The sequence below is a fragment of the Oncorhynchus kisutch genome, linkage group LG10, assembly GCF_002021735.2.
Source record: "Oncorhynchus kisutch isolate 150728-3 linkage group LG10, Okis_V2, whole genome shotgun sequence".
Classification (NCBI taxonomy): domain Eukaryota; kingdom Metazoa; phylum Chordata; class Actinopteri; order Salmoniformes; family Salmonidae; genus Oncorhynchus; species Oncorhynchus kisutch.
This window is the reverse complement of record NC_034183.2, coordinates 60,122,950-60,150,753: the sequence shown is the minus strand read 5'-3', so window position 1 is coordinate 60,150,753 and position 27,804 is coordinate 60,122,950. Positions and strand designations below refer to the sequence as shown.

The 27,804-nt window shown below is 44.5% G+C and overlaps 2 protein-coding genes across 4 annotated transcripts in view; both read right to left on the bottom strand.

The window, feature by feature from the left end:
* LOC109898615 (myosin-10) overlaps positions 1-23,428 on the bottom strand; it is a 63,161-nt gene extending 39,733 nt beyond the window's left edge. Inside the window, exons 1-3 of one of the 3 annotated variants that reach the window (XM_031834383.1) lie at positions 23,267-23,428; positions 21,816-22,188; positions 9,911-10,067 (exon numbers count right to left, since the gene is read on the bottom strand). In XM_031834383.1, coding sequence (XP_031690243.1) covers positions 9,911-10,067; positions 21,816-22,160 — 502 coding nt within the window. In that variant the 5' untranslated portion in view covers positions 22,161-22,188; positions 23,267-23,428. Of the gene's footprint in view, positions 1-9,910; positions 10,068-21,815; positions 22,189-23,266 lie in introns of those variants that run through there. The other 2 variants (XM_031834380.1, XM_031834381.1) reach the window with 2 other exon arrangements.
* Positions 23,429-24,269: 841 nt separating this feature from the next.
* LOC109898629 (probable ATP-dependent RNA helicase DDX47) lies at positions 24,270-27,316 on the bottom strand. Its single transcript, XM_031834379.1, has 11 exons — positions 27,117-27,316; positions 26,712-26,805; positions 26,384-26,572; positions 26,217-26,288; positions 25,926-26,116; positions 25,690-25,806; positions 25,464-25,610; positions 25,190-25,327; positions 25,000-25,070; positions 24,774-24,903; positions 24,270-24,686 (listed from the first exon to the last, which is right to left on the bottom strand). Exons 1-11 carry the CDS (start codon positions 27,249-27,251, stop codon positions 24,492-24,494), a joined length of 1,479 nt encoding a protein of 492 aa, XP_031690239.1. The 5' UTR covers positions 27,252-27,316; the 3' UTR covers positions 24,270-24,491.
* Positions 27,317-27,804: the final 488 nt, after the last annotated feature.

Here is a 27,804-nt window from a genome sequence, read left to right as displayed (position 1 = left end):
CCAGTATTCCCCATAACCTCGAAGGGTATATCACTACCCAGGCCTACCCACCCTACACACACACACACACACACACACACACACACACACACACACACACACACTCATCAGTCATAGTAGAGCAGAGGCATGGATCATCTACTAGGACTGGTCATTACAGAAGTAGCAATAGAAAGAGCTGTGGCCTGTTTACTCATATAGAGCAGTCAGGATGGATTCCAGGGGTACTTAAAGCCAGAGGAACAAAAGACTGAGTGTCTGTGTGAGAGAGAGTGAGGTCCCTGCCATGTCTGGGGTTTCTCACTGCTGTATTGTCAATGCTGCGACGCAGGGAGCCTAGCCCAATCTCAATACCCCCTCCACACACACACACACCCCCCTGCCAGCCTACATTCTCAGACGGGTGAACTGGTAAACACACAATTAGATCTGGCCGGTCCTCTCTGTACCTGCTCTGTGTAACTGTCACCTCTGGGCTTCTGAGCTGTTATGATAACCCACACTAACACTGTGGAGTGCTGCTGCTGAGAGGACTGGGCCAGAGAGAGAGGCCGACATGCACCGTTCATTAAAGCAGTCACAACACAGTATGACTCTTCCTTGGTCTGAGGGGGATTCTGGTCATATATCCTGGTGGTAATGAAGAGCTCGCCAAGCCTGATGAATGTTGTAATGGAGACTGGGTAATATTTATCCTTTTTTAAACGTATTTTACCAGGTTTTGTCTCATTAAAATACATACAAAGTCATACATTGAGACCAGTTTGACACAAAGCTGAGTGTGACAGATCAGAAGAAGACCCTCCAGTTCTGCCAGCTAGCAGTGCATTGTGGGCTGCAGTCAGTAATCAGTTATGACTGTTGGAATTCGGATGCCCATGGTTCCCCTCACCATCAACGCTGGGGTCCTGGGGCAAGGACATTCCTGTGATGTCACAGAGGGTGGCCAGGCTTCCTGGCCCACAGCAACTGGTAGGGGTAAAGGGGAAGAGGTGAGGGGGCAGAGGGGGGAGGGGAGCTGTAGACTGCACCCTTCAAGGCCATGGAAACCCACTGACAGTAATGCATAGAGAGCAGCGTGGTGGGCCAGACCTGGGCATGCAGTGGGCAAGGTAGGATGGTGTCAGTCAACTCAGATACACAGATGAGGGCATTCTAGATGTGGCATTGTAGGCCGGAATGGAATGTGTTGCAGTAACTACTGTAGCTACAATAAATAGCTTCCCATCCTATGAGAGAGACTACTTTATTGGTTTGACTCAATTACAGTGGAAATTGAGATCATTGGCAGGAACGGAATAAGGGTCAGAAAGGAGAACTGTTCCCTGTCTAGTGGATATGACAGGGAAGGGAGGCTGTGTAAAGTGACCAGTGGGACTAGAGAGAGAGAGCGAGGGCGAGACTGCACATTAAAGGAAGGAAGTCATTGTCCTCCCTCACACCTAGCGAGGCTTCCTTCCTCCCACACCTAAGCCTGTTGACCCCCACAGAGGGTAACGGCCTCACACACACACACTTTGCTCATACCTCACAAAGCACATTTTCCACATGCTTCTGACGCGGGGTGAAATGAGAAACACCTGTGAATGTGAAACAGCAGTAACAGAGGCTCATCATGGGGTTATAATGTAACTCTGCTGCTGGTGTCAACATCCTAGGGCTTATTGGAAACTGGAATATAATGTCTCAATTCCACTGAATTCACCGCGAGCTGCTCTGAGAGGAGATATAGAGGTACAGGAGAGTGGAATGAGAAGTCATGGTCTCACTTCAAAGGAGGAGTAGAGACGTATTACTGTTCACTGGAGGGTTAGGTGGGTCAGACAAAGTAGAGCCATGCAAGGGACCTGCATTAGAAATGATGTTTCTGAGCAGTGTTGCACACACACACACACACACACACACACACAGACATCCAGCAGCACCAAAATAGCAGAAGACACACACTCATGTTCTCAATGCTTAGGCTAGTCACAATAGAGAGGGGGAGCCACCCTGCACTACTCCTGATACAGTCCCTGTTCAGATCCAATCCCTATGTCTGATACAGCTCATCCCTGTTTGGACCCATTCACTAACCCAACAGAAAGCCATCACTGATTTAAACACGGATGCACCTCATGCTGTTTAGAATGCAGTCCCCTGTAAAACAGACTGTTATTCATCTTACCTACAGAGAGCCCAGTCTGGCAGAGCCCCAGCCTACAGTAATCACTGTGAGAACTACAGAATGACTCAAACCTGTCTCCACTCTTAAATATGCTGAAAACAGGTTGATTCTGAGCATAGAACACCTGCTGCCACCGGGGGTAATACTGTACACCCAGGTAGTCTGTACACCCAGGTAGTTGATCTGAATTCCTTGAATTGCAACTTAAGATATTCCAAGGGATTTATTCCAGTGTACCATGAGGCAATCATGCAGTCCAGCCCTGTCCGTACATATCTACATTCTAAGGGTGTAGTCACTGCTACATTCTCCAGACAGCGGTCCAAACACTCCCTGCTTCCACAGAGATCCTCCATGTCAGAATGGATCACATTACCAAGTGACCTGGTTGTCAGTGTTCATCTGCCCACTTTCCATGCATGTCACTTTGAAATAGTCCCAAGACATCTCCCTTGCTCTCATTTTATGGAGCATATTTACATTCAGGCACTGCTGCTACTTTATCCAGACAATCCAGGCAGTTTCCACATCTCCGCTCTCCCCAGAGGTCCACTACATGTGTGTTTATTAGAAAGAGTTGGTTGTGTACGGTCCTACATGTCCCTCCTTGCCCTCCACAGTGGCTGGTGGCAGCTCCAGGGAGGGAGGGAGTGAGCGAGGGGCAGCAGCTTCAGGTAACCTCATCTCCTTGGCTCAGACTGCAGCTATCCCAGCTATGTGTGACCAATGAAAACACTTCTAGACGGATGCTGGTGGTTCTCGCTCTTCACCCACCCACCCAACACCATGTCTCCAGTGGTGCCCTGCATGCCCAGACCGTGGGTGGATAGGTGGCATTGTGTGGCCACCCAAGACACAGGCCCCAGTAAAAGATTGGACAGACCTGCAGCACTGGGGAAGCTGCCGTTCTACCTGAGGTGGTTGAGCTTCCCTCTCTACCCTTACGGAAAAAACACACAAATGTGTGTCCAAAAACACGTCTCCATGTGATCTTATGTGAAGTTAATACGATAACGTGGCAACATGTGATAACATGAAACTACACTTGAAAAGTTTTCCACAAAACGTGTTTTCACATTAATACACGTGAAATTTCATGGGAAATAATGTGATTTTCCACATGTGAAATCATGTGTTTTTTCTGTAAAGGTACTTAGAACAGCCGATAACCTCTAACATATACAGTAATAAAGCACCTATGATAATAATTTATTTCATGACAGGACTGTCACTCATAGCCATGCACGTACAGTTGAAGTCAGAAGTTTACATACACTTAGGTTGGAGTCATTAAAACTCGTTTTTCAACCACTCCACAAATTTCTTGTTAACAAACTATAGTTTTGGCAAGTCGGTTAGGGCATCTACTTTGTGCATGACACAAGTAATTTCTCCAACAATTGTTTACAGACAGATTATTTCACTTATATTTCACTGTATCACAATTCCAGTGGGTCAGAAGTTTACATACACTATGTTGACTGTGCCTTTAAACAGGTTGGAAAATTCCAGAAAATTTAGAAGCTTCTGAAAGGCTAATTGACATCATTTGAGTCAATTGGAGGTGTACCTGTGGATGTATTTCAAGGCCTACCTTCAAACTTAGTGCCTCTTTGCTTGACATCATTGGAAAATCAAAAGAAATCAGCCAAGACCTCAGAAGAATTGTAGACCTCCATACGTCTAATTCATACTTGGGAGCAATTTCCAAACACCTACGTACCATGTTCATCTGTACAAACAATACTACGCAAGTGTAAACACCATGGGACCACGCAGCCGTCATACCGCTCAGGAAGGAGACGCATTCGGTCTCCTAGAGATGAACGTACTTTGGTGCAAAAAAGTGCAAATCAATCCCAGAACAACAGCAAAGGACCTTGTGATGATGCTGGAGGAAACAGGTACAAAAGTATCTATATGCACAGTAAAACGAGTCCTATATCGACAGAACCTGAAAGGCCACTCAGCAAGGAAGAAGCCACTCCCCCAATATTGGCATTTTAAAAAAGCCAGCCTTCGGTTTGCAACTGCACATGGGGACAAATATTGTACTTTTTGGAGAAATGTCCTCTGGTCTGATGAAACATAAATAGAATGGTTTGGCCATAATGAACATCGCTATGTTTGGAGGAAAAAGTGGGAGGCTTGCAAGCCAAAGAACACCATCCCAACGGGGGTGGCAGCATCATGTTGTGGGGGTGCTTTGCTACAGGAGGGACTGGTGCACTTTACAAAATAGATGGCATCATGAGGATGGAAAATTATGTGGATATATTGAAGAAACATCTCGAGACATCAGTCAAGTTAAAGCTTGCAAATGGGTCTTCCAAATGGACAATGACCTCAAGAATACTTCAAAAGTTGTGACAAAATGGCTTAAGGACAACAAAGTCCAGGTATTGGAGTGGCCATCACAAAGCCCTGACCTCAATCCTATAGAACATTTATGGGCAGAACTGAAAAAGCGTGTGCGAGCAAGGAGGCCTACAAACCTGACTCAGTTACACCAGCTCTGTCAGGAGGAATGGGCCAAAATTCACCCAAATTATCATGGGAAGCTTGTGGAAGGCTACCTGAAATGTTTGACCCAAGTTAAACAATTTAAAGGCAATGCAACCAAATACTATGAGTACATGTAAACTTCTGACCCGCTGGAAATGTGATGAAAGAAATAAAAGCTGAAATAGATCATTCTCTCTACTATTATTCTGACATTTCACATTCTTAAAATAAAGTGGTGATCCTAACTGAGCCAAGACAGGGAATTTTTACTAGGATGTGAGGAATTGTGAAGAACTGAGTTTAAATGTATTTGACTAAGGTGTATGTATGTAAACTTCTGACTTCAACTGTATGTTGAGCAAACTCCCCACATCGTCAAGGGCTTTCATGGGGTCTCCATTCAAGCCCGGTCTGTAATCTCAGACTCTGCTCCCTCCCACCAGTGAAACCTCTAAAAACCAGTGAACTGAGGAGAACATGTTCATGTCTCTGGTTTATTAAGGGTGCATTCTTTCCCCCTATTGGAGAGACTCAACAGTTCATGGCTGTCTGAGATCAGAGATCTATGACAAGAGCCCGCCAACAGAAATAAAATTTTATACTGAATGAACTCCACAGCTGTCTGCCATTAGGGGAGCATCTGCCAACATGTGTCTATATGAGTGGGATTGTGTGTGTGTGTACACTGCCATTTGTCTGAAACTCTAGTACATCCACCAAGGAACACAGAGTTATTTCACTACAGAGAGAGGGTCCTCCCTTCCACCATACCCCCGTCCTGCCTGGCCCTTCACACCTGTCCTGTCACTCAGACCTGACCTCTTCCCTGCAGTCAACACTCTCTGCCCCAACACAAGACCCACTATTCCCAGCCCTGTCGGTCCGGGCCTCCCCATACTGCACCCTGGCCCCTTCTCCAGGCAACACAAAGCCCCTATTGTGAGCCACAATACAGGCCGCCCCATTTCTCTCCCGTCTGCTCTGGAGTGCAGGAGCACGTCCAGACCTGCATATCAGCAGCAGAGCGTGCTTCGGACGAGGGGGTCAGAGCAGAGAGAGGGAGCCTCATCTGTAGCAGTTCCTGAGACTCAAACATGTGTCTGAGAGAGACAGAGAGTGTCAAACACAAACAAATGACCTGAGGAAAGGGCTACATCCCATAATAAGCACCTAGAACTATTCAAGCTCTGCTCCTGCTGACAGCTTAGGTGCAGTGAGGCCTCGGTACGGTTTGGTTGACTAACCCAGAGGGCCAGAGACAGGGAAGCCAGAGGGCCAGAGACAGGGAAGCCAGAGGGCCAGAGACAGGGAAGCCAGAGGGCCAGAGACAGGGAAGCCAGAGGGCCAGAGACAGGGACGCTGTTACTGTAAATGAGGGGAGAAGAGAATGGGACAGAGAGAGAGAGAGAGAGAGAGAGAGAGAGAGATGGTCATTGGTTGAGGCAGAAAATAAACATGTAGAATGGTCTGTGAACCTTCCATAGCAATGCTAGAGCCATAGTCTGGGCTGAAGTCAGAACACAGACATTCCACACACTTGTCCTCCTGTGTTCTCCTCACAAAGGAACCACGTTGGGGAAAGAGAGCGCACAAAGCCACCCGGTCGTATTTTTCAGTTAACAGTGCTGTAAGTGAAAGGGTCCCAGAAAAGCCCTGGCAGGATGAGTGGAATTTTTCCTTCAACGTCCTCCGAGCCAGAACATTTTGAAGAGAAGGGGAAAAAAAGACAGAACAAAATAAGGAACAAAAGAAAAGAAGTGGAAATGAGATAGGTTGACTTGTTTAGTTCCTGAGAGGAGAAGAAAGAGAGCCATTACAGAACAGTGGGGGATCCCTATAAGCCTGAAATGGCTTTTGAAACATCAATAGAGGCAGCCTTTCCACTCCCAAATGAAATAATCTGTATAATCTGTATAACACACTGTAAGCACTACGCAGATCATAAGTTATTCAACTGTGCAAGATACAATATGCTGTCAATATAAGGTCAGCTACTCAGAAAGTGAGCGGACACACTAACTCCTCTGTGTGATGTGCCAGTGCGGGAATGTTATTTTGGTCACACTCATATCCATAATGAGGCATCCCTCTTCAGGCAACCGGACAGTCTGCACTCCGCAGTGATCTGAGGGCCATGACACTACCACGATGACTCAGTACTTAGCATGCTGCGGATCGCTAAGACAAGGGATGACCTCATTCCACAGTAGACCCCCTAGGGAGTGTACACAATGACCACTATGTGGCAGGACTGTGGGCAGTGGGGCAATGAGGGAGGTAGATTTGACATGGGGCCCCAATTCAAACACCTCTCATGTTGAAACTGGAAGGCAGGCTGGCCACAATGGGTGAGTGCACTGTGCAGGGACTCAGCCTATATTTAGTTAATGGAAAGTATGATGAGGGGGGGGGGGGGGGGGGGTTTGGTCACAAGGGTTTCATGGCTATCATTGGTTAAGACACCATAATGTATGTGTGGATGGGGGTCACAAAAGGAAGTCAGTGATGAGACGTTGGGTGAGGTGGGGGGATAGAGGTGTTTACCAACCGGTGAAGCACTTCACCTACTGTATACGTGTGGTCACTGGCCAATATCATTAACACTACTCAACTCCTCAATAGAACTAAGAAGCACGAAGGATTACTGCTCATCGCTTCAAGCTCTGGCTAAAAAAACTACAGACACAGACAGTACCAGTCAAAGGTCAGGACACACCTACTCATTCCAGGGTTTTACTTTATTTTTACTATTTTCTACATTGTAGAATAATAGTGAAGGCATCAAAACTATGAAATGACACATATGGAATCATGTAATAACCCCCCAAAAAACTAATTATTCAAAGTAGCCCCCCTTTGCCTTGACGACAGCTTTGCACCCTCTTGGCATTCTCTCAACCAGCTTCATGAGGTAGTCACTTGGAATGCATTTCAATTAATAAGTATGCCTTGTTAAAAGTTCATTTGTGGAATTTCTTTGTGTTCAGTTGTGTTGTGACAAGGTATGGGTGGTATACAGAAGATAGCCCTATTTGGTAAAATACCAAGTCCATATTATGGCAAGAACAGCTCAAATAAGCAAAGTTTCTTCAAGTGCAGTCGCAAAAACCATCAAGTGCTATGATGAAACTGGCTCTCACGAGGACCCATAGTCACCTCTGCTGCAGAGGATAAGTTAATTAGAGTTACCAGCCCAAATAAATGCTTCAGAGTTAAAGTAACAGACTCATCTCAACATCAACTGTTCAGAGGAGACTGCATGAATCAGGCCTTCATGGTCGAATTGCTGCAAAGAAACTACTACTAAAGGACACCAATAAGAAGAAGAGACTTGCTTTGGCCAAGAAACACGAGCAATGGACATTAGACCGGTGGAAATCTGTCCTTTGGTCTGATGAGTCCAAATTTGACAATTCTGGTTCCAAACGCTGTCTTTGTGAGACGCAGAGTAGGTGAACGAATGATCTCTGCATGTGTGGTTCCCACCTTGAAGCGTGGAGGAGGAGCTGTGATGGTGCTTTGCTGGTGACATTGTCTGTGATTTATTTGGAATTCAAGGCACACTTAACCAGCATGGCTACCACAGCATTCTGCAGCGATATGCCATCCCACCTGGTTTGCGCTTAGTGGGACTATAATTTGTTTTTCAACAGGACAATGATCCCAACACACCTACAGGCTGTGTAAGGGCTATTTGACCAAGAAGGAGAGTGATGGAGTGCTGGCTCAGATGACCTTGCCTCCACAATCACCCGACCTCAACCCAATTGAGATGGTTTGGGATGAGTTGGACAGCAGAGTGAAAGAAAATCAGCCAAGTGCTCAGTATATGTGGGAACTGACTGGGAACAAGACTGTTGGAAAAACATTCCAGGTGAAGCTGGTTGAAAGAATGCCAAAAGTGTACAAAGCTGTCATCAAGGTAAAGGGTGGCTACTTTGAAGAATCTAAATTCTTACACTTTTTGGGTTACTACATGAGTTTATATTTTATTTCCCAGTTTTGATGTCTTTACTATTATTCTACAATGTAGAAAATAGTAAAAATAAAGAAAACACAGGGACGAGGCTGCTAAGGGGGCCTGTGTCCAGCACCCTTCCCGGTACAAAGAGAATAGCGCAGCTTCTTCCTGAAGATGAAAAGACCTGAGATTCTTTCTCTTCCTGTAGCTCTGAGCTGCAGTAGCAGTGATAGTGACAGCAGTACTGTAGGGTGGAAGCCAGAACAGCCAGAGCAGCAAGCCACAGTTCTGGATATATCCAGTTAGGGCCAGACTGAGGAGCTGTAATGACAGAGAGGCTCCAGGCTCCATCAAATCGAACTTAGCTGAGGAGGCAAAACCAGAACCACTGAGAGATTGTACTGTTCAGAAGGCTGACGTTACTCTGAACTCATTGAAACTAAACACATACTGTATCTATTGAAAAGTGTCCCTTTGCAAGGAGCCAGAGATAGATAGAATGTCTCACTGGAGGAAGAAGATTAACAGTGAGTGGTACATTTCCCTAGGATCACAGGTTGAGTTAATAGCATCCTAAGTCTTGATCCTGGGATCACACTCTCCAAGTCCCTCAGTCAGTGGCCATCAATGTTAACAGGCTGAACTTTCACCTCTAATTAAACTGGTTCTTATCTGCAAAAGAGCCAGTGAGGTCCTGGTCCAGAGCATATGCCATCCCACCTGGGATACAGGACAGTCGGCAGGGCAGTAGAGGGGCCTTAAGGAAGGCTAATTATGTGTGCCAAGTGGTTTTTGACTTAACGCAAACAAATACATGCCATGGTCTGAAATTGAGGCATTCATGGTTTGCAGACAATGTACATAACTTGCAGATAGACTGTACTCTTTGTGGTTTGTGAAACTACAAGCCTATTGTTGAGCTTTTACACATTACGTAGTCTATAAGTGGTACAGTATAGTCTGTCTGTCTCAGTAGATCCACGTCAATAAGTAGTCTGTCAGACCCCTATGGCTAGCAGAGGCAGGGGGGCAGCTCAACCATGACTAACGATGCCACTGCCTCCCTGACTCTGGAACCTTTCACGCACTAATCTCCTGGATTATGCAGCAAAACCCACGCAATCCACAACTCAGCAGGGCACCTGCCAGTCACACTTTATGCACGTTGCGTCGCAGCAAAAGAGAGAGACGGAACGAGACCACTGAGGAAGGAGCTATACCACTATACCGCTATTCCAAACACTGCACAAAACAGAGTGAGAGAGGAGTTTTACCTTGGAGCATGCAGCGGTATGCTGACTCTGAAATGGCGTAGATGTGTGGTGGCATCTCATGACGCTTCTTCCCTCTGTACATCTCTATGATGTTCTCTGAGTAGATGGGCAAGTTTTTATAGGGGTTTATCACCACACAGAACAGCCCAGAGTAAGTCTATGGGAGGAGAGAGAAACAAAACACAAATACAGTAAATTAACAAAATAAGAGTAAATTATGAATGCAGATTTTATCTCTAGAAGAGGTTAAAATGGGACCGGAAGTTTTTCCAAGGTGAGTTTCCATTGTACAGTGATCGAGGAGGATAAACACTTGTTAGTCTGAGAAGTGATCAATCTCTCTGTGGTTGAACTCAATCATCATACATAATTCAAAATAATTACTCAATCATCATTTTCTAACTCTAGAGTGGCTCTGAAGTGGTTTGCAAAATGTCAGTGTAATAATTAAATCATTATGCTACATTTTGGTCCCTTACATAGAGGCAATAGTAGAAAATGGATCAAGTGGGAGAAATAGTTGTGGGAAAGGCAGTCAAATGGTAGACTAGCTTATCATGAACTATCCAGTTGAATATAAAATCTGGCAGCTCCTTACAGTGATGCCTCCCCATTAAACAGTCTGAACTCCACGGCCATAGTGAGTGCCTCCTTATCAAGCCCTGTGGCTAATGTTCTGAGAAATGACAGAGGCCTTGGTGGGACATTAGCTCATTCTCATGTGACTGGGGCTTGACATTCCCACTAAAGAGTGGAATGATCCCTCCCTACCCTCACACACACACATTCACCACTGCCATGCTAGAATAATACAATAACACATATTTTCCAACGTGCAATCATTGGAAAATAAAATGGATGACCTACGATCAAGATTATACTACCAACGGGATATTAAAAACTGTAATATCTTATGTTTCACAGAGTTGTGGCTGAACGACGACACAGATAATATAGAGCTGGCAGGATTTTCAATGCACCAGCAGGACAGAGAAGCTACGTCTGGTAAGACGAGGCGCGGGGGTGTGTGTCTATTTGTCAATAACAGCTGCTGGTGCGCAATATCAAATATTAAAGAAGTCTCGCCTGAGGTAGAGTACGTTATGATAAGCTGTAGACCACACTATCTACCAAGAGAGTTCTCATCTATATTATTCGTAGCCGTCTATTTACCACTAGTGGCCAGGGACTTTAATGCAGGCAAACTTAAATCCGTTTGACCTCATTTCTACCAGCATGTCACATGTGCAACCAGAGGAAAAAAAGATGCATACAAAGCTCTCCCCCGCCCTCCATTTGGCAAATATGACCATCATTCTATCCTCCTGATTCCTGCTTACAAGCAAAAACTAAAGCAGGAAGTACTAGTGACAAGCTCAATACAGAAGTGGTCAGATGGTGCGGATGCTATGCTACAGGACTGTTTTGCTAGCGCAGACTGGAATATGTTCCGGGATTCATCAAATGGCATTGAGAAGTATACCACCTCAGTCATCGGCTTCCTCAATAAGTGCATTGACAATGTCATCCCCACAGTGACCCGTAGGTACATATCCCAACCAGAAGCCATGGATTATAGGCAACATCCGAACTGAGCTAAAGGCTAGAGCTGCCACTTTCAAGGAGCCGGACACTAATCCGGACGCTTATAAAAAATATAAACTTTATTTAAATCATTTTGGAGAAATTGTTCTGCCTTCTGTAAGAAACATTGCCTTGTGCCTTGGAATTCCGTTACAAAAACCCCACATATCTTTAAGATACTGTATGTTCTCCTTTCTCTCCATCATGAGTAGGGAGGATAATGAAAGTTCATAGAAGTAACAAGTAAAGGTAGACTAGCAATTAGTTAGTGTTTTTCATTATTATAATTTTTTCATGAATTATTAAGTGATTAAAACTCGAACTTCCGTTACCAAAATCTGTAACAAAATTTCAGAGAAATCGGGAACAAAATTTCTAGAATTTAATTGGCTAAAATGAGAAATCATAGTAGTCACAAACCACAGTTGGGTTCACAAGTTTGGACAGCACAGTGCTATATAGTACAGCAAAGAAAAGTAGCGGATAGTTCAGTACACTACAGCACATTAGAGTTGAGTACACTATAATGTACTGTACTCTATTGTACTGTTCTGTACTATACTGAGCTCTACTGTGCTGTAGTTTGATGTCCAAACTTGTGAAACATAGATGTCTATGATTGGTTCAGATTTGGTCTGGTTTAGACCAAACAAATGTGGTCTTGTTTGGAGGCAGAGCTCATTAAAATAAATGGCCAGTGTTTAGAATATTACCCAAATATGCAAAGGAGGATATTGTATATTTATACGTGTATGTACCTATTTAGGATACATCACCATGAAGAGAATGACATTCATGTCCATAATTATGCATTTCTGTATAGTACATACTGTATCAGGGACCCAAGAGGAAATTCTGTTCCCACAATTCCGTTACTGGGTGTAGATCCACTACACTTATTACTATTCAATAACAAAAATAGACTGCAGAGCAGAATTAGGGTGATACCCGCTGACTATCAAAATCCAGAAAAGAGCCCCAGGACAGCAACACAATTAGACCCAAACAAATCATGAGTAAACAAAAAGATAATTACTTGACACATTGGAAAAAATTTACAAAAAAAAACAGAGCAAACTGGAATGCTTTTTGGCCCTAAACAGAGAGTACACAGTGGCAGAATATCTGACCACTATGACTGACCCAAAATTAAGGAAAGCTTTGACTATGTACAGACTCAGTAAGCATTGCTATTGAGAGATGGCGCCGTAGGCAGACTTAGCATGGGTCCTCAGATCCTCAAAATGTTCTACAGCTGCACCATCGAGAGCATCCGGACTGGTTGCATCACAGCCTGGTATGGCAACTACTCTGCATCCAACCGCAAGGCTCTACAGAGGGTAGCACGTATGGCCCAGTACATCCAGGACATCTATACAAGGCAGTGTCAGAGGAAGGCCCTAAAAATGGTAAAAGACTCCAGTCACTCTAGTCATAGGGTTAGGGCAAGCGGTGCCAGAGGGCCAAGTCTAGGTCCAAAAGGCTCCTGAGCAGCTTCTACCCCCAAGCTAGAAGACTGCTAAACAGTTAATAAAATGGCTACCTGGACTATTTGCATTAACACCTGTTTTTTTTATGTCGCTGCCACTTGCTGTTTATTATCTATGCATAGTCACTTTACCCCTACCTACATGTACATATTACCTCAATTACCTCAACTAACCTGTAACCCTCGCACATTATAGCCTCGTCATTTTATTGTGTTGCTTTCTTTTTACTTTATTTAGTAAATATTTTCTTAATTCTTATTTTCCTCAAAACTGCATTGTTGGTTAAGGGCTTGTAAGTAAGCATTTCACGGTAAGGTCTACTCTACTTGGCGTGTGTTGTATTCGGCGCATATGACAAATACAATTTGATTTGAGGTGGAAGCTGATTAGAGAAACATATTTCCCTCAGATTACACCGACACAAAGAACTTGAAAACAAATCCAATTTTGATAAACACCCATATCTATTAGGTGAAATACGACAGTGTGCCATCACAGCAGCAAGATCTGTGACCTGTTGCCACAAGAAAAGGGCAACCAGTGAAGAACAAACACCATTGTAAATACAACCCATATTTATGTTTATTTATTTTCCCTTTTGTACTTTAACTGTGCAAGGCTATAATATTTTGTGAGTGTAATGTTTACTGTTCATTTCTGATTGTTTATTTCTCTTTTGTTTATTATACATTTCACATGCCAATTAACCCCTTTGGGGAGCGGGAGAGTAAGTTCATACAACACACTGAGGTAACACACCAAATATGACTGACGGAGCCTGAGGCCCAGTGGCTCCATTCACCTCTTCCAAGGGGTCTGGTTAAGGCAATGGGCAGAGGTGACCACAATATAAATAGAACTATAAATAATTATACTTTTATGAGACCACCAAAATATATGGCATACTAGACCTTATCCTAAACCACAGAGGTGAAACGCATGGGTTGTCTATTTGTGAGCCATAAGATGCAACCCTGTCTAACAATCAGGAGTCAGCCAAGCAATTAAGGCAGAAGGATAATGACTCAGCAGCCCAGCCACCGACAAGCAGCCCTGGAGAGCATGCTCATGATGTAAGAGGATCCCAGTCAGCTCTTTCAGGGGAATGCCTTGCCAAACACTGACAATGACATAGGGAGAGGAAGAGAGAGAAACAGAGAGAGAGTAGGTTGTAAGGAGATAGAGAGAGGGGAAAGGAAGGAGAGCGAGAGAGAGCAAGTAGGCTGTAAGGAGAGAGAGAGGGGAAAGGAAGAGAGAGAAACAGAGAGAGAGTAGGCTGTAAGGAGAGAGAGAGAGGAGAAAGGAAGGAGAGCGAGAGAGAGAGAGAGAGAGCGAGTAGGCTGTAAGGAGAGAGAGAGGGGAAAGGAAGGAGAGAGAGGTGGTCTCAGTTCATCAGAGCTGGTCTGTGAGGCAGCTGAGCTGACAAGAATCCCTGTTGGTAGAGAAGCAGGGCATAATGATTCTATCAGCCTCCTCTCGCTCCTTCTAAACCTTATGGGAGGTTAATAGGAGAAGCCAGCCCTCTGTAACTCTAACTTGAAGCTCCATATTGTAGCTAATTAAAAATGGATTCCCTTGATCTGAAAGCAGGAGTTATTAATAGTGTGGCAGTGCCTCCGTGACTAGGCAGAGCTACCTGGCTGCACCCACAGCAATCCTCTCAGAGCCTACTGTAGCATCCTACCAGACTGCAGCAGGGCCGAGATGGTTAGACACCAGACCAGGATGAAACAACAATGTTTATCTGGTTTATTCCTGATAATAACTCTATAATAACATAATCACCAGTATTGATTTAAAATAACACTTTCCTATCATACTGATTATGCTTACTTTCAGGTTAGATGTGAGTGTGTGTTAATAGCGAGTTAACACTGTCAACAGTGCAGGAGAGTTTTTGCGTTTCATTTTTGCCATTACTCTGGGTAGACCTACAATACCTTATAGATGCATAATTTGTCTCCAGTCACAAATTCAGCTACGTTGCAGAACACAAATAAATGCATTCTACAGTACAGTCTACTCAGGAGGCCTCTCTTTCTCCCTCTCACCAAAATGTGAATCCCTCTCCCCTTCCCTCCCCACTCTCCTTCCGTCTCAGGAGGGGTTGGAGGCAGCAGCCTCTTCAGCAGAGGACAGAGTGGTAGGCCAGGCCTGCTGCTGGAGGGAGTGGGTCAGGTTAGCCTGCTCTCCATGCACCATGCTCCAGGGAAGGGGATATTTCCACTGTGAAATCAGATCCGGGGAGGGATGCAGTGGCTTAGTAACAGCTGAGAAACACACAGGCAACAGCAGACATAACAGTCACCTTCATCTGCCATTTGGAATTAATAGCACCCCACTGCGCAAGGTGAGGACGGCCTAGTCCATTGATCTGTGGAGAATGACCTTGACAGTGCATACTCATAAAAGCTAATAACCCTTCAAAGTATGCTTTGAAATTTGATCAATACTCTTTGCGCAGACATATTGAATGAAAACGAGTTTCGAGTCAGTAGCAGGGTGTTCAACTATCTTGATTTGATAATGCAATGGGCTTTAACATAATCATATTCATAATACCTGGGGAAACTGAAAGAAAGAGAGCTTTGCCTTAGGTGGAATTGTGGCATATACTGTAAATGCAAGGCACTAATGTTACATAGCTCTTAGCCCATGACCTTAACCACCAGCTTAAACACAAAGCCACTCAGACCTTCTCAAAACAGAAGATTTTTTTCAAATAAAGAAACTGTTGCTCACTCTTTCTGGATAATTTTATTAAAAAACAAACACTGTAACTGCATGATGATCCATGAAAAGCCTGGTGCTGGTTTGGTATCCATGGTGTTTGTGTGTGTGTTTGCCAAGTTCATGGTAACACTTAAGTTGTTTACATGCAAAAGAGTTCTCCATGGAACAATGGCAATGCCATGACAACAACAAAGCACTCAAGATATGACTATGTGGGAGGCCTGAACACAATGCCACTCTTGAGAGAGGGTTAATGTACCCTTTATGCATGCACATAGCGAGTGAAAGCTTGTTCTCGAACCTCAAAGAAACATATTAGCCAAACAAGAATGACAAGACAGCTAATTAGTAGGGGTTTTTCCATTAGTGATACCACCTACATCCTGTCAACCAAGAGGCAGCTGGCCTCCACAAGTACAGAAGCTCAGCCAAGACTGCACTACATTTATTAAATGTTTGAACAATCAAACATTTCAAACACCTAAAGAAGTGCAGGAATAAGGTTATTGGCGTTGGCCAGAGCATTAGGACAGAGAAAAGAGAGAAATCATAAATTAAAGAGTGAGTGTGGGAAAGGAGACAGGACAGTCAGACACATTGCAATGAAGTGGGCGGGAGACAGACGGACGCTTTTTTCATGAAAGAATGCTGAGGCTTTCTGACAGCTGGGGATTATATGCTGACACAAAGGCCTGGTTGTAGCGTCGCTAGCTAGCTTTCCGGTTAGCCTGTTACCCACTGGACTGGCTCAACTCCCTGACTTCACATGAAGCCAAGGCTACGCCACCATGCCGTACTGGGGCCTCACTGAGGGACTGACCACAACACACAGAGCCACATTACCCACGGGGCTCCCTCTGCACACCAACCCTAGCTCAGACACACAAAGCCTGGGGCAGCAGTGTACAGCACAGCTGGGGATGGGTTATGCCCCACTGTGGGGGGAGGTCACCCCCTGGGGCACTCTCCCACTGACAAAAACAGTGTGAACAGGCAGTGGCTCAGGTGGTTGTTGTCCTTGATGATCATTTTGGCCTTCCTGTGACATCGGGTGCTGAAGGTGTCATGGAGTCATGGAGGGCAGGCAGTTGTTGTGCAGACCACACCACCCTCTGGAGAGCTTTACGGTTGAGGGTGGAGCAGTTGCCGTACCAGGCTGTGATACAGCCCGACAGGATGCTCTTGATTGTGCATCTGTATAAGTTTGTCAGCGTTTTAGGTGACAAGGCAAATTTCTTCAGCCTCCTGAGGTTGAAGAGGCGCTGTTGCGCCTTCTTCACCACACTGTCTGTGTGGGTGCACCATTTCAGTTTGTCTGTGATGTGTATGCCGAGGAACTGAAAACTTTCCACCTTCTCCACTGTGGATAGGGGGGTGCTCCCTTTGCTGTTTCCTGAAGTCCACAATCATCTCCTTTGTTTTGTTTACGTTGAGTGAGAGGTTGTTTTCCTGACACCCCACTCCGAGTGCCCTCACCTCCTCCCTGTAGGCTGCCTCATCATTGTTGGTTATCAAGCCCAGTACTGTTGTGTCGTCTGCAAACTTGAGTTGGAGGCGTGCATGGCCACGCAGTCGTGGGTGAACAGGGAGTACAGGAGGGGGCTGAGCAAGCACCCTTGTGGGGCCCGTGTTGAGGGTCAGCGAAGTGGAAATGTTGTTTCCTACCTTCACCACCTGGGGGCGGCCCGTCAGAAAGTCTAGGACCCAATTGCACAAGGAGAGGGCGCGCAGTCCTTGTTAGCGGGCCGAGAGAGTGCCACTGTATTATCCTTAAAGCGGACGAAGAAGGTGTCTAGTTTGTCTGGAAGCGTGACGTCGGTGTCCGTGACATGGCTGGTTTCTTTTTATAGTCCATGATTTCCTGTAGACCCTGCCTCAAACGTCTCGTTTCTGAGCCGTTGAATTGAGACTCCACTTTGTCCCTGTAACGGCATTTCGCTTGTTTGATTGCCTTGCGGAGGGAATACCTACACTGTTTATATTCAGCCATATTCCCAAACCTTTCTTGAATCTTGAAGCATGGGTTCCAATTGGTCAGAACAGCGTTGAATGGTTCTAGTCACTGGTACATCCTGTTTGAGTTTCTGTCTATAAGACGGTAAGAGCAAGATGGCGTTGTGGTCAGATTTGCCAAAGGGAGGGTGGGAGAGGGCTTTGTATGCATCGAGGCAGTTAGAGTAGCAGCGGGGAAAGTTCGTCCCACTGGCCTCACAACACGTGTAACCGCGCCAGCCCAGGACCTCCACATCCGGCTCCTTCACCTGCAGCATCGTCTGAGACGAGCCACCCAGACAGCTGATGAAACTGTGGGTTTGCACAACTGCAGAAATTCTACACAAACTGTCAAAAAAATCTCAGGGAAGCTCATCTGCGTGCACGTCATCCTCACCAGGGTCTCAACCTGAATGCAGTTCGGCGTCATAACCGACATCTGTGGGCAAATGCTCACCTTTGACGGCCACTGGCAAGCTAGATAAGTGTGCTCTTCACGGATGAATCCCGGTTTCAAATGTCCCGGGCATATGATGAGCGGTTTTCTGATGTCAATGTTGTGAACACAGTGCCCTATGGTGGAGGTGGGGTTATGGTATGGGAAGGCATTAGCTACAGACAGTTTTTTTTTTATCGATGGCAGTTTGAATGCACAGAGATACCGTGACGAGATCCTGAGGCCCATTGTTGTGTCATTCAGCTGCCGCCATCACCTCATGTTTCAGCATGATAATGCACAGCCCCATTTCGCAAGGATCTGTACACAATTCCAGGATCTGAAAATGTCCCAGTTCTTCCATGGCCTGCATACTCACCAGACAGGTCACCCACTGAGCATGTTTGAGATGCTCTGGATCGATGTGTACGACAGCGTGTTTCTGATCCCGCCAATATCCAGCAACTTTGCACAGGTATTGAAGAGGAGTGGGACAACATTCCACAGGCCACAATCAACAGCCTGATCAAATCTATGCGAAGGAGTTGTGTCGTACTGCATGAGGCAAATGGTGGTCACACGAGATACTGACAGATTTGCTGATCCTCGCCCCTATTGTTTTTAAAGGTATCTGACCAACAGACGCAATTTATTTCAATTGATGGATTTCTTCATATGAACTGTAACTCAGTAAAATATTTGAAATTGTTGCATGTTGCGTTTAGATTTTTGTTCAGCGTAGTTACATTTTCACTACGGCCAATATTCAACAACACACAGAGGAAGAGAGCCTTCAAGAAACATGGAGAAACATAAAGCTACTATCTAGTGGAATTCGTCATCAAGCCTGGTAAAGAAGTTAAATCAAAAAGACTGCAGTTCCTCCAGAATCCCCTTCACCATGTCTCTGGTGATAACCAATCCACATTCTATTCCTGGAACGCAAGTCACTAAATGGGTCAAGATCACGACGATACACTGTATATAGGACATCATTAGCTAGACGCATCAGCACCGAAACATAGCTGCAGATAACTCACACACAGTGAAAGCACCCAATTTAAACCAATGCAAACTCTGACGTTGGATTTTATTGCACGTGTGCCTAGATTTTTTTTAAGTTAACAGAATCCAGAATGGAGGGGGTAGCTTTAGAATCTCCCTCAATGCGTGACATTATATACATCATTGACACTGGCTATCATCTAATGGAATTCTGGGATTTTAGGAGGTTTTTCTACCGACGGCTCATGTGAGAGGACAAAGGCTCACGACTATAAAAATGAACCAGACCTAACGCAGCCAGTCTGGGCCATAGAGCACAGCAGCAGCAGTGACAGGAGGTGGACCAGTGCCTCTCCCATTCTGCCACCCTGCCCTGGGGCTCCATAGTCAACACACAGGGCCAAATGTGTTTGCTTTAATACCCAGGGACCCCATTAGATGAGAGAGCCCCACAGACAGCTCAGAGATCAAACGGGGCAACCTCAAGGAATGGGGTCATACAAACAAACTGACCCACCAGTGTTTATGGTAGAAATGTTACCTTTAAAAAGGTGAAAGTAAAGAAGATGGCAGGTAATCTAGATACAGAGAGAGAATTTACCATCGGTCTGAACTATCTGGAAACAGTTATAGACTGTGATCAGTATTTGTGTTTATTTTAACTTCAATCAAGCCACAAGACAGTGGTCATATCCAAATACCCATACTAGCGTTCTAAATAGTATGCGAAAAAAGAAAGTGTTATAGTATGTGCAATTTCTAAAATAGTACTCTAAATTAGTAATCTAATGTGTGATTGTGTTGACTTCTGCCATTTGTTCATTTTGGTACAGCGAGTCAATTTATCTGATTATCAGATAGTCAGAAAAGACAAGTGAATTCTACTAGATCAAACGTCAAAATTAGTATGCAGTTTAAGTATGTAGTGCTTATTCAGACTCAGACCCTATTTCCTCAGAGTTCCCCAGAGGTTAGGTTCTGTAGGTGAGCCAGGTCAGGGGATATTGTATACCCGCTGCCTTTATGATTTGATGTATGCAGAGCAGACAGACACAGGGAGTTTGAAGGAGTCATTTTAAAAAATATGTTCTTTTCCGCTCCATCGGTGGCTGTGTCAGTGTGTGGGGGGTAGGTGAGGGGGTGTGTTTGGTAAGGAGTGGGTTAGGGACACAGAATTAAAAGATCTCAAACAACCCTGTCTCAACATTATAACATTATCAAGAGTCCAATACATGGTCTGTGGTCTGGGTCTCATTCATGTTGTCCGGTCCTCTGGCAGTCTCTATGGGGGTGCCACAGGGTTCAATTCTCGGGCCGACTCTTTTCTCTGTATATATCAAGGATGTTGCTCTTGCTGCGGGCGATTCCCTGATCCACCTCTACGCAGACGACACCATTCTGTATACTTCTGGCCCTTCCTTGGACACTGTGCTATCTAACCTCCAAACGAGCTTCAATGCCATACAACACTCCTTCCGTGGCCTCCAACTGCACTTAAACGCTAGTAAAACCAAATGCATGCTTTTCAACCGTTCACTGCCTGCACCCGCACGCCTGACTAGCATCACCACCCTGGATGGTTCCGACCTAGAATATGTGGACATCTATAAGTACCTAGGTGTCTGGCTAGACTGTAAACTCTCCTTCCAGACTCATATCAAAAATCTCCAATCTAAAATCAAATCTAGAGTCGGCTTTCTATTCCGCAACAAAGCCTCCTTCACTCACACCGCCAAACTTACCCTAGTAAAACTGACTATCCTACCGATCCTCGACTTCAGCGATGTCATCTACAAAATAGCTTCCAATACTCTACTCAGCAAACTGGATGCAGTTTATCACAGTGCCATCCGTTTTGTTACTAAAGCACCTTATACCACCCATCACTGGGTGAAGTTGGAGACTTTTATCTCCCTCACCAACTTCAAACATCTGCTATCTGAGCAGCTAACTGATCGCTGCAGCTGTACATAGTCTATCGGTAAATAGCCCACCCAATTTACCTACCTCATCCCCATACTGTTCATATTTACTTTTCTGCTCTTTTGCACACCAGTATCTCTACCTGTACATGACCATCTGATCATTTATCACTCCAGTGTTAATCTGCAAAATTGTAATTATTCGCCTACCTCTTCGTGCCTTTTGCACCCAATGTATATAGACTCTCTTTTTTTCTACTGTGTTATTGACTTGTTAATTGTTTACTCCATGTGTAACTCTGTGTTGTCTGTTCACACTGCTATGCTTTATCTTGGCCAGGTCGCAGTTGTAAATGAGAACTTGTTCTCAACTAGCCTACCTGGTTAAATAAAGGTAAAAAAAAAAAAAATCAAGGTATGCGTCGCCAGAGTTGCTGAAAAACAGCTAAAATATTGAACTATTGAGCAATGTCTGTTATGTGCACTGTGTGAGTATGGTTGAATCTGCTTTCTAGGTGAATAGATGTATAATAAAATGGTGAAAGAAAAAGTGCTATCTAGAACCTAACAGGGTTCTTCGGCTGGCCCCATAAGAGAACCCTTTGTACAACCCTTTTTCATTCCAGGTAGAACCCTTTCCACAGAGGGTGAACTCAAAAGGGTTCTACCTGGAACCAAAAAGGGTTATCATAACCCTTTTGCAACCCCTTTTTCTAACAGTGTACAACAACACAACCACTCACGTAGATGAGCCCAGAGTAGTAGCGGTCCTTGAGGTTGTGCAGCACCGACGCCTCGTTCAGGCAGGTGAGCTCGGCCATGTCTTCCACCTTGCTGAACTTGGGTGGGTTCATCTTCTGGATGTCGTCCTTATTGACAACGGCCTTCTTGCCATTCTCTGACAGTTCCACCACCACCTCTTCTCCCCGCTCCTCCTTGATGCTGGCTGCTTCAAAGCCATGACGCTCTGAAGGGATCCACACCACCTTCTTGGCTGTCCAGTCAGCCTGTGTGGCCGGGTTGTAGACGACAGCACGGTCCACAAACAGGTACCGCTCCGGGTCCTCCTGCCCACTTCGATGAGCCATTTTTGGGGTACCAGAGCAAGAGTGGCACCTGGAAGAGGCAGAGACAGGCAGAAATTCTGTATAGCAACATGCTTGTCATGAAATGTTAAGCACTCTCAGGCATTGCACTTATCAAGGTGACATTAAAGCTACCCCCTTTTCAAGTCTAGGTGTAGCCAGCAGATCCGACCCGCTTGCTTACAGCTGCACTGGGGTTAGACAGAATTCCTGTATAGATTAAGACACCATGGAGACTGAACGAATATGGCTGGGGAAAACATACCTCAATCCAGGGATGAGAAATGCATTGCACTCTGAGAATTGTCCCATTATCCCAACTGTTACACCAAGAAGATTGAACTACTGCTACATTGTATCTGTACACGCCAAAATAAGTCTACAACATCATTGTTATTTACAGCATAATTTATCACAAGTTCCTCATCCAAGTAGATGTTTGCAGCCAAACATGGAAAGCAATTCCTCACTTTCAGGTAGAGTATTCAACGTGTTGAGCAAATGTTTTCAGAATAAAGTAAGTACCAAACAATTGTATTTTTTTGTTGTTGTTGATTTGCCTTTGTTGACTCATTTAATAACACGCGTCTTACGCTGACTTGACTAGAGCCACCTTGCGCGCTGGTGTAACGGTGTTGTGAATGGTACGCAATCGGTCCACACATGACCATCAACATAGACAATAAACATGTATTTATTAGATCAGCAGGTCCCTGAACAACCTATATCACTATTATAGATCACGTAGATTCAGATAGCTGCACGTTAACTGACATTTAACCACTTTGATAATAACAGAAACCATCTGAAATCATGCAGCGAGCTGTACTGGTCAAGGGAGTCAATTTTGGTGTAGCAACATCTCTAAAGTCATCATTTCAATTTCATTCAATTAAAATCTTCAACAAATATAAAGCAATATATGCCTTAAACATATTTTAATTCAACGTATCTGGGTAATCAATAGTCCTGAACGTAATATAGCGACATCATTGCAAGTACCTCCACAGTTACGCAATTTAGCCTAAATCCATCCAGCCGGACAGTCTTCAAGTTGCTAATATAACCATGTAGAATTACAATTATTCCTAAAAGAGCTGGTAATTTACCTGGTGCTGTGACGGAAGAAACGAGGACAACTGTTCACAGGAATAGACCGACCTCCCTCTTTAATAACACTTTCTGCAACAACACAATTGATATTCAGGCATCTGTCTAGGCTTTGGTATGCACCAAAGACACTGCCCCTACGGTTGGGCCCCTCAACCGAACAGATCTGACCGCTGTTACTCCGCCTACGATGGGTTGTGCAGACATGAATATTGACCAATAGATCAGCTCGTCCGAATTCAATAGCTCATTGTGATGCTTTACGTGCTATATTTTCTACAGTGTTGATATCCTCTGACAAACAGACGTCTAATGATAAACAAATACAAATCATGTTTTATTCTGAAGCCACATGAGGTGAATATAGCATCTAGTTGTGAAAGCCTATGCACTGCACACGCCTACTAGATGCGGCTAAAACACAATTGGATTCTCACGCTGCAGTCTCTAGGTACCCTTGCCTCCTACTGGCTAAAAATAACGACCCCAGAGAAAACCAACTATTTTCAGAGGAATGATTTCTGGTCCATCGTTCCACCTGTTCCTGACACCGTTTTCAACCTGACCCTCAACATGAGAAAAAAAAGTGTTCTAATTCATTTCCTTTCAATTAAATCCTTATGACCAGTGCATGAAATAACAATGCACATATTTGTTCCTTGTCCTTAACACGCTGTTGATGCAAATAACGATCTAAAGTGTTTTGTATGTTCATCGGGTATTGCATGGAGTGATATTTGACATGGTACAAATGTTACAATAAGCTACCACATAATAACTGGTTAGATATCATGATATGCAACACCCCCATCTTGTGTCCAAAGTGGTTGGGCTTATTTGTACCATTCTCTTCTGGGAAATATAGGTCATTGTTGGTTTAAAGTCTATTTTCGCCATTATTCCACAAACATAGTTCAACCCTGTTCATGTCACCTGCATTGCTAATCTACTTTCAAAAGATTTGATACAAATTCATGAAGATAGTATCATATCAGGATTCCATTCATGTTGACCAAGCTTTATTATCAAATTGTGTGAACAAATCACTGAACATGAGCTTGATTTTACATAAACATTTTATTACAAATGGAAATATTGATTAGTAAATTGAACAAGTCATTGGTAATTAAATAGCCTGTCTCCATGATGTGGTGGTTGTGATGTTGATGTTTTATATCAAGGAGAAAATGACAGTATCTGACAATATGTACAGTACTGGCAACTTTAACGTCCTCCTCTCCATGCGGCTCCACCACGTTTTCCTCCTCCTCCTCCTCCCCCTCTGCCACCTCCTCTCCCCCCCCCTCCGCCACCACCAGCGCCGCCTCTTACTTTCTTCCTCACACCGCTGGACTGCTCTGTGTCATCCCCCTCTTCTCCTCTGGGCCTCTTCCTCTTTTCTCCTTGTTCCTTCATTTCCTGAGAGGGAAAGAGGTTATTGTGACTGACTTTAGAGCTATTACAATGGATGATGACATTGCTGAAAAGACACTGATTGAGACTCACAATTCTGGCGAATCGCTGCGCTTCGCTCACTCTCTCCACCAGCATCATCACTTCCTCCTCCTGCGTGGGGAAGGCAGGCAGCTTCTTGCCAATCAGAGTTTCAATTCGCTGGAACAGCTCCACATCATACCTGAGAGGTCAATATGTCAACCAGAAGAAAATCTTTGGAGGAAGTCACCAATTTCAATAGGATAGGTTGAGAGCGAGCATAAAAGGTGGCCCTTACTGTGTGACAAATGTGATGGATTTTCCAGACCGTCCTGCTCTGGCGGTTCTCCCCACTCTGTGGATGTAGTCCTGAGTACAAACACACACGGTAAAATGCCACTAAACTTGCTCAGTTGGGTCCCTCATTTGTGATAACTTTGAAGAGACTGCAGACAGGGAGAAACATTCAAACAAAGCAAGACTGATACCTTTGAGTGGGTTGGGATGTCGTAGTTAATAACACAGTCTACATGTGGAATGTCCAGTCCTCTTGATGCCACGTCCGTCGCCAGCAACACAGAGCGAGACTTAGACTTGAACTTGTTCAGCGACCCCAGACGTTTGTTCTGACCAACAGAGAAAGACATTTATTATTTATACATGCAGATTCCACTGATGTGTAAAACATTTGGAAGTGTTAGAGAGTATGATATTTGGAGTGAGTATGTTGGTAGACAGTAGTGTGTTTGGATAAGGGGGTACCTGACTCATTTGCCCATGCAGGGGGATGGCAGTGATGCCCAAGTTCCTGAGCAGCAGCGCCACCCGCTGGGCATTGTTACACGTACTGCAGAAGATCATGAAGGAGTTCCCAGCCAGCTCGTTGATGATGGACACCAGGTAACAATCCTGGAGACACAGCCAGTTAACTTCCAATCCAACACTAACTATACACAGCTTTTCCATTAGAACATCAAACTTCACGTACTTTGTATTTGGAGGGTATGAAGACGTAGTACTGCTGCAGTTTTTCTACTGTTGAATACTTGGTGTTAACAGCACATTTAACTGGATCCTTCAGAGCTGCTCTCTGCAGCTTTGCGACCTTGGTAAATATAGAAGACATAGAAGGGTTAGTGTGACAGGCCAGGTGTTAGGGATACTCTGACAAGTCTCAAATGAAGAGCTAAAAGGAATAGATAACAGGGGCCATTATGTGGGTACCTTTTTGGTCATGGTGGCAGAAAAGAGAAACGTGCGTCTGTCTCTGGGAATAACCTTTAGGATCTTGTCCACCTCGGTCTCAAAGTCCATGTTGAGGATCCGGTCTGCCTCATCCATCACCAGGAACTTCAGCGCTCGCAGTGAGAAGCCTTTTGTGTTCTCTAAGTGGTCTATCAACCGCCCGGGGGTGGCTGTTATGACATGCATGGTGAATACACAGTATCAACCAGGAACGCACTTAAAAGATGGTACCATATTATGCAACTGAAAGGGATGAAGTTATTTTCTCACCAATGACAATGTGAGGTTTCTTGGCCAGGACCAGGGATTGGGACATCATATCAATTCCTCCAACTATAACAGCTGAAACAGAAAAAAAGACAAGCGAGTTAAAACAACAGTCACATGACACTTGAGTTCCATCAAATATGTTTCTACGCCTTCCAATGCCCACGTACCGGTCTTGACTCCGATGCTGGAGCCCAGGGCCTCAAACTGTTCTGCTATCTGGAAAGCCAGCTCTCTGGTGGGGGTGAGTATGAGCGTGTGCAGCCTCTGAGCGGAAGCGAGGAGTGACTGCAGGATGGGCAGAGCAAACGCACCGGTCTTCCCTGAGCCGGTCTCTGCTAAGCCAATTACATCCTTTCCTGAGATAGGAGAGAAGAAAGTGCATCGTGAGTGTACAGACAGACATGAGACCTTCCACCGAGAGGACAGGTCTTTACCAACCGTTTTATACATGGCACAAACAAGAACATTCAACCACCTCCATCCAACTGAACTCACCTTGTAATGCTACAGGTATGGCCTCTACCTGGATCTTTGTAGGAGTCTTCCATCCCAACTGTTCACAAGCTTCACACAGCACTTCAGTTACACCCTATATTAAACAGATGCATGCCATAGCAGGAATATGTAAACACGTTAGAATATGGAGTTTATGTTACACATCTACACAAATCGCATGGCTGAATGCGCGCCCGATTTTTAAATGCCTGTCATCACATCATCTCACAGCTGTACCCAACTCTCTACCTGGTGAACCGTAGGATGCTGAACTGTATGTTGGTGGTTGAAAGACAGTTAACTTGCTAACTTATCAGCGGTAGGTTGGTTTGTTGATGTGCTCTTAACGTTAGCTCGCTTCCAAGCTTATCCACCATTTCCATTTAGCTAGCTAGCGTTACTCACCAGATCTTTGAAGGTCTTCACTGGCTTATCGTTTTCAGCGATATTAACGTTACTGTTTTCATCATCACTACTAGAATCTTCATCCTTTGCGCCATCTGCTTTTATCGCAACACTTTTTCCAGAGTCGTCCGCCATGCTTGTTTGCCAACATGCCGTCTACGCTAAACTACGCATGTACGGAAATGGATTTCATGCTAGGATTTCTGGGACTTGATGTTCCCCGCTGAATTCATAAATCATTTCAATTAATTGCAATGTTTAGACCACATTCAGTTGTCAAACGTTGCAGATATAAATGCCACGAATAGAGCTGATGTGATTCCTTATCCAACATAGTTCTTCCATCTGAATGATCCAAAACGTTGCATCCTGCTGAATGAGCCTGTTCATCATGGTGGTTTATTAATTTGTAGTCTGACTTATGAAAATATGTTTAAAAAATGATTGGACTGAAAATAGTTAATTGAGTTTAAGTATTTATTTAGTTGCAGGTCTAACCATTTCAGACAAGCATATACACACTCATTTTGATTTTCCTACAAACACCCCCTTTCTTTCTTTGAAATCCATCACATTTCTCAGTACAACAATAAAATAAACATTTGACAGTCATAAAAAACACTAGCTTTTTCACAAAGATTGAGCCAAATTATCATAGCCATGTACAGTAAGTTGGTAGGGAGGAGAT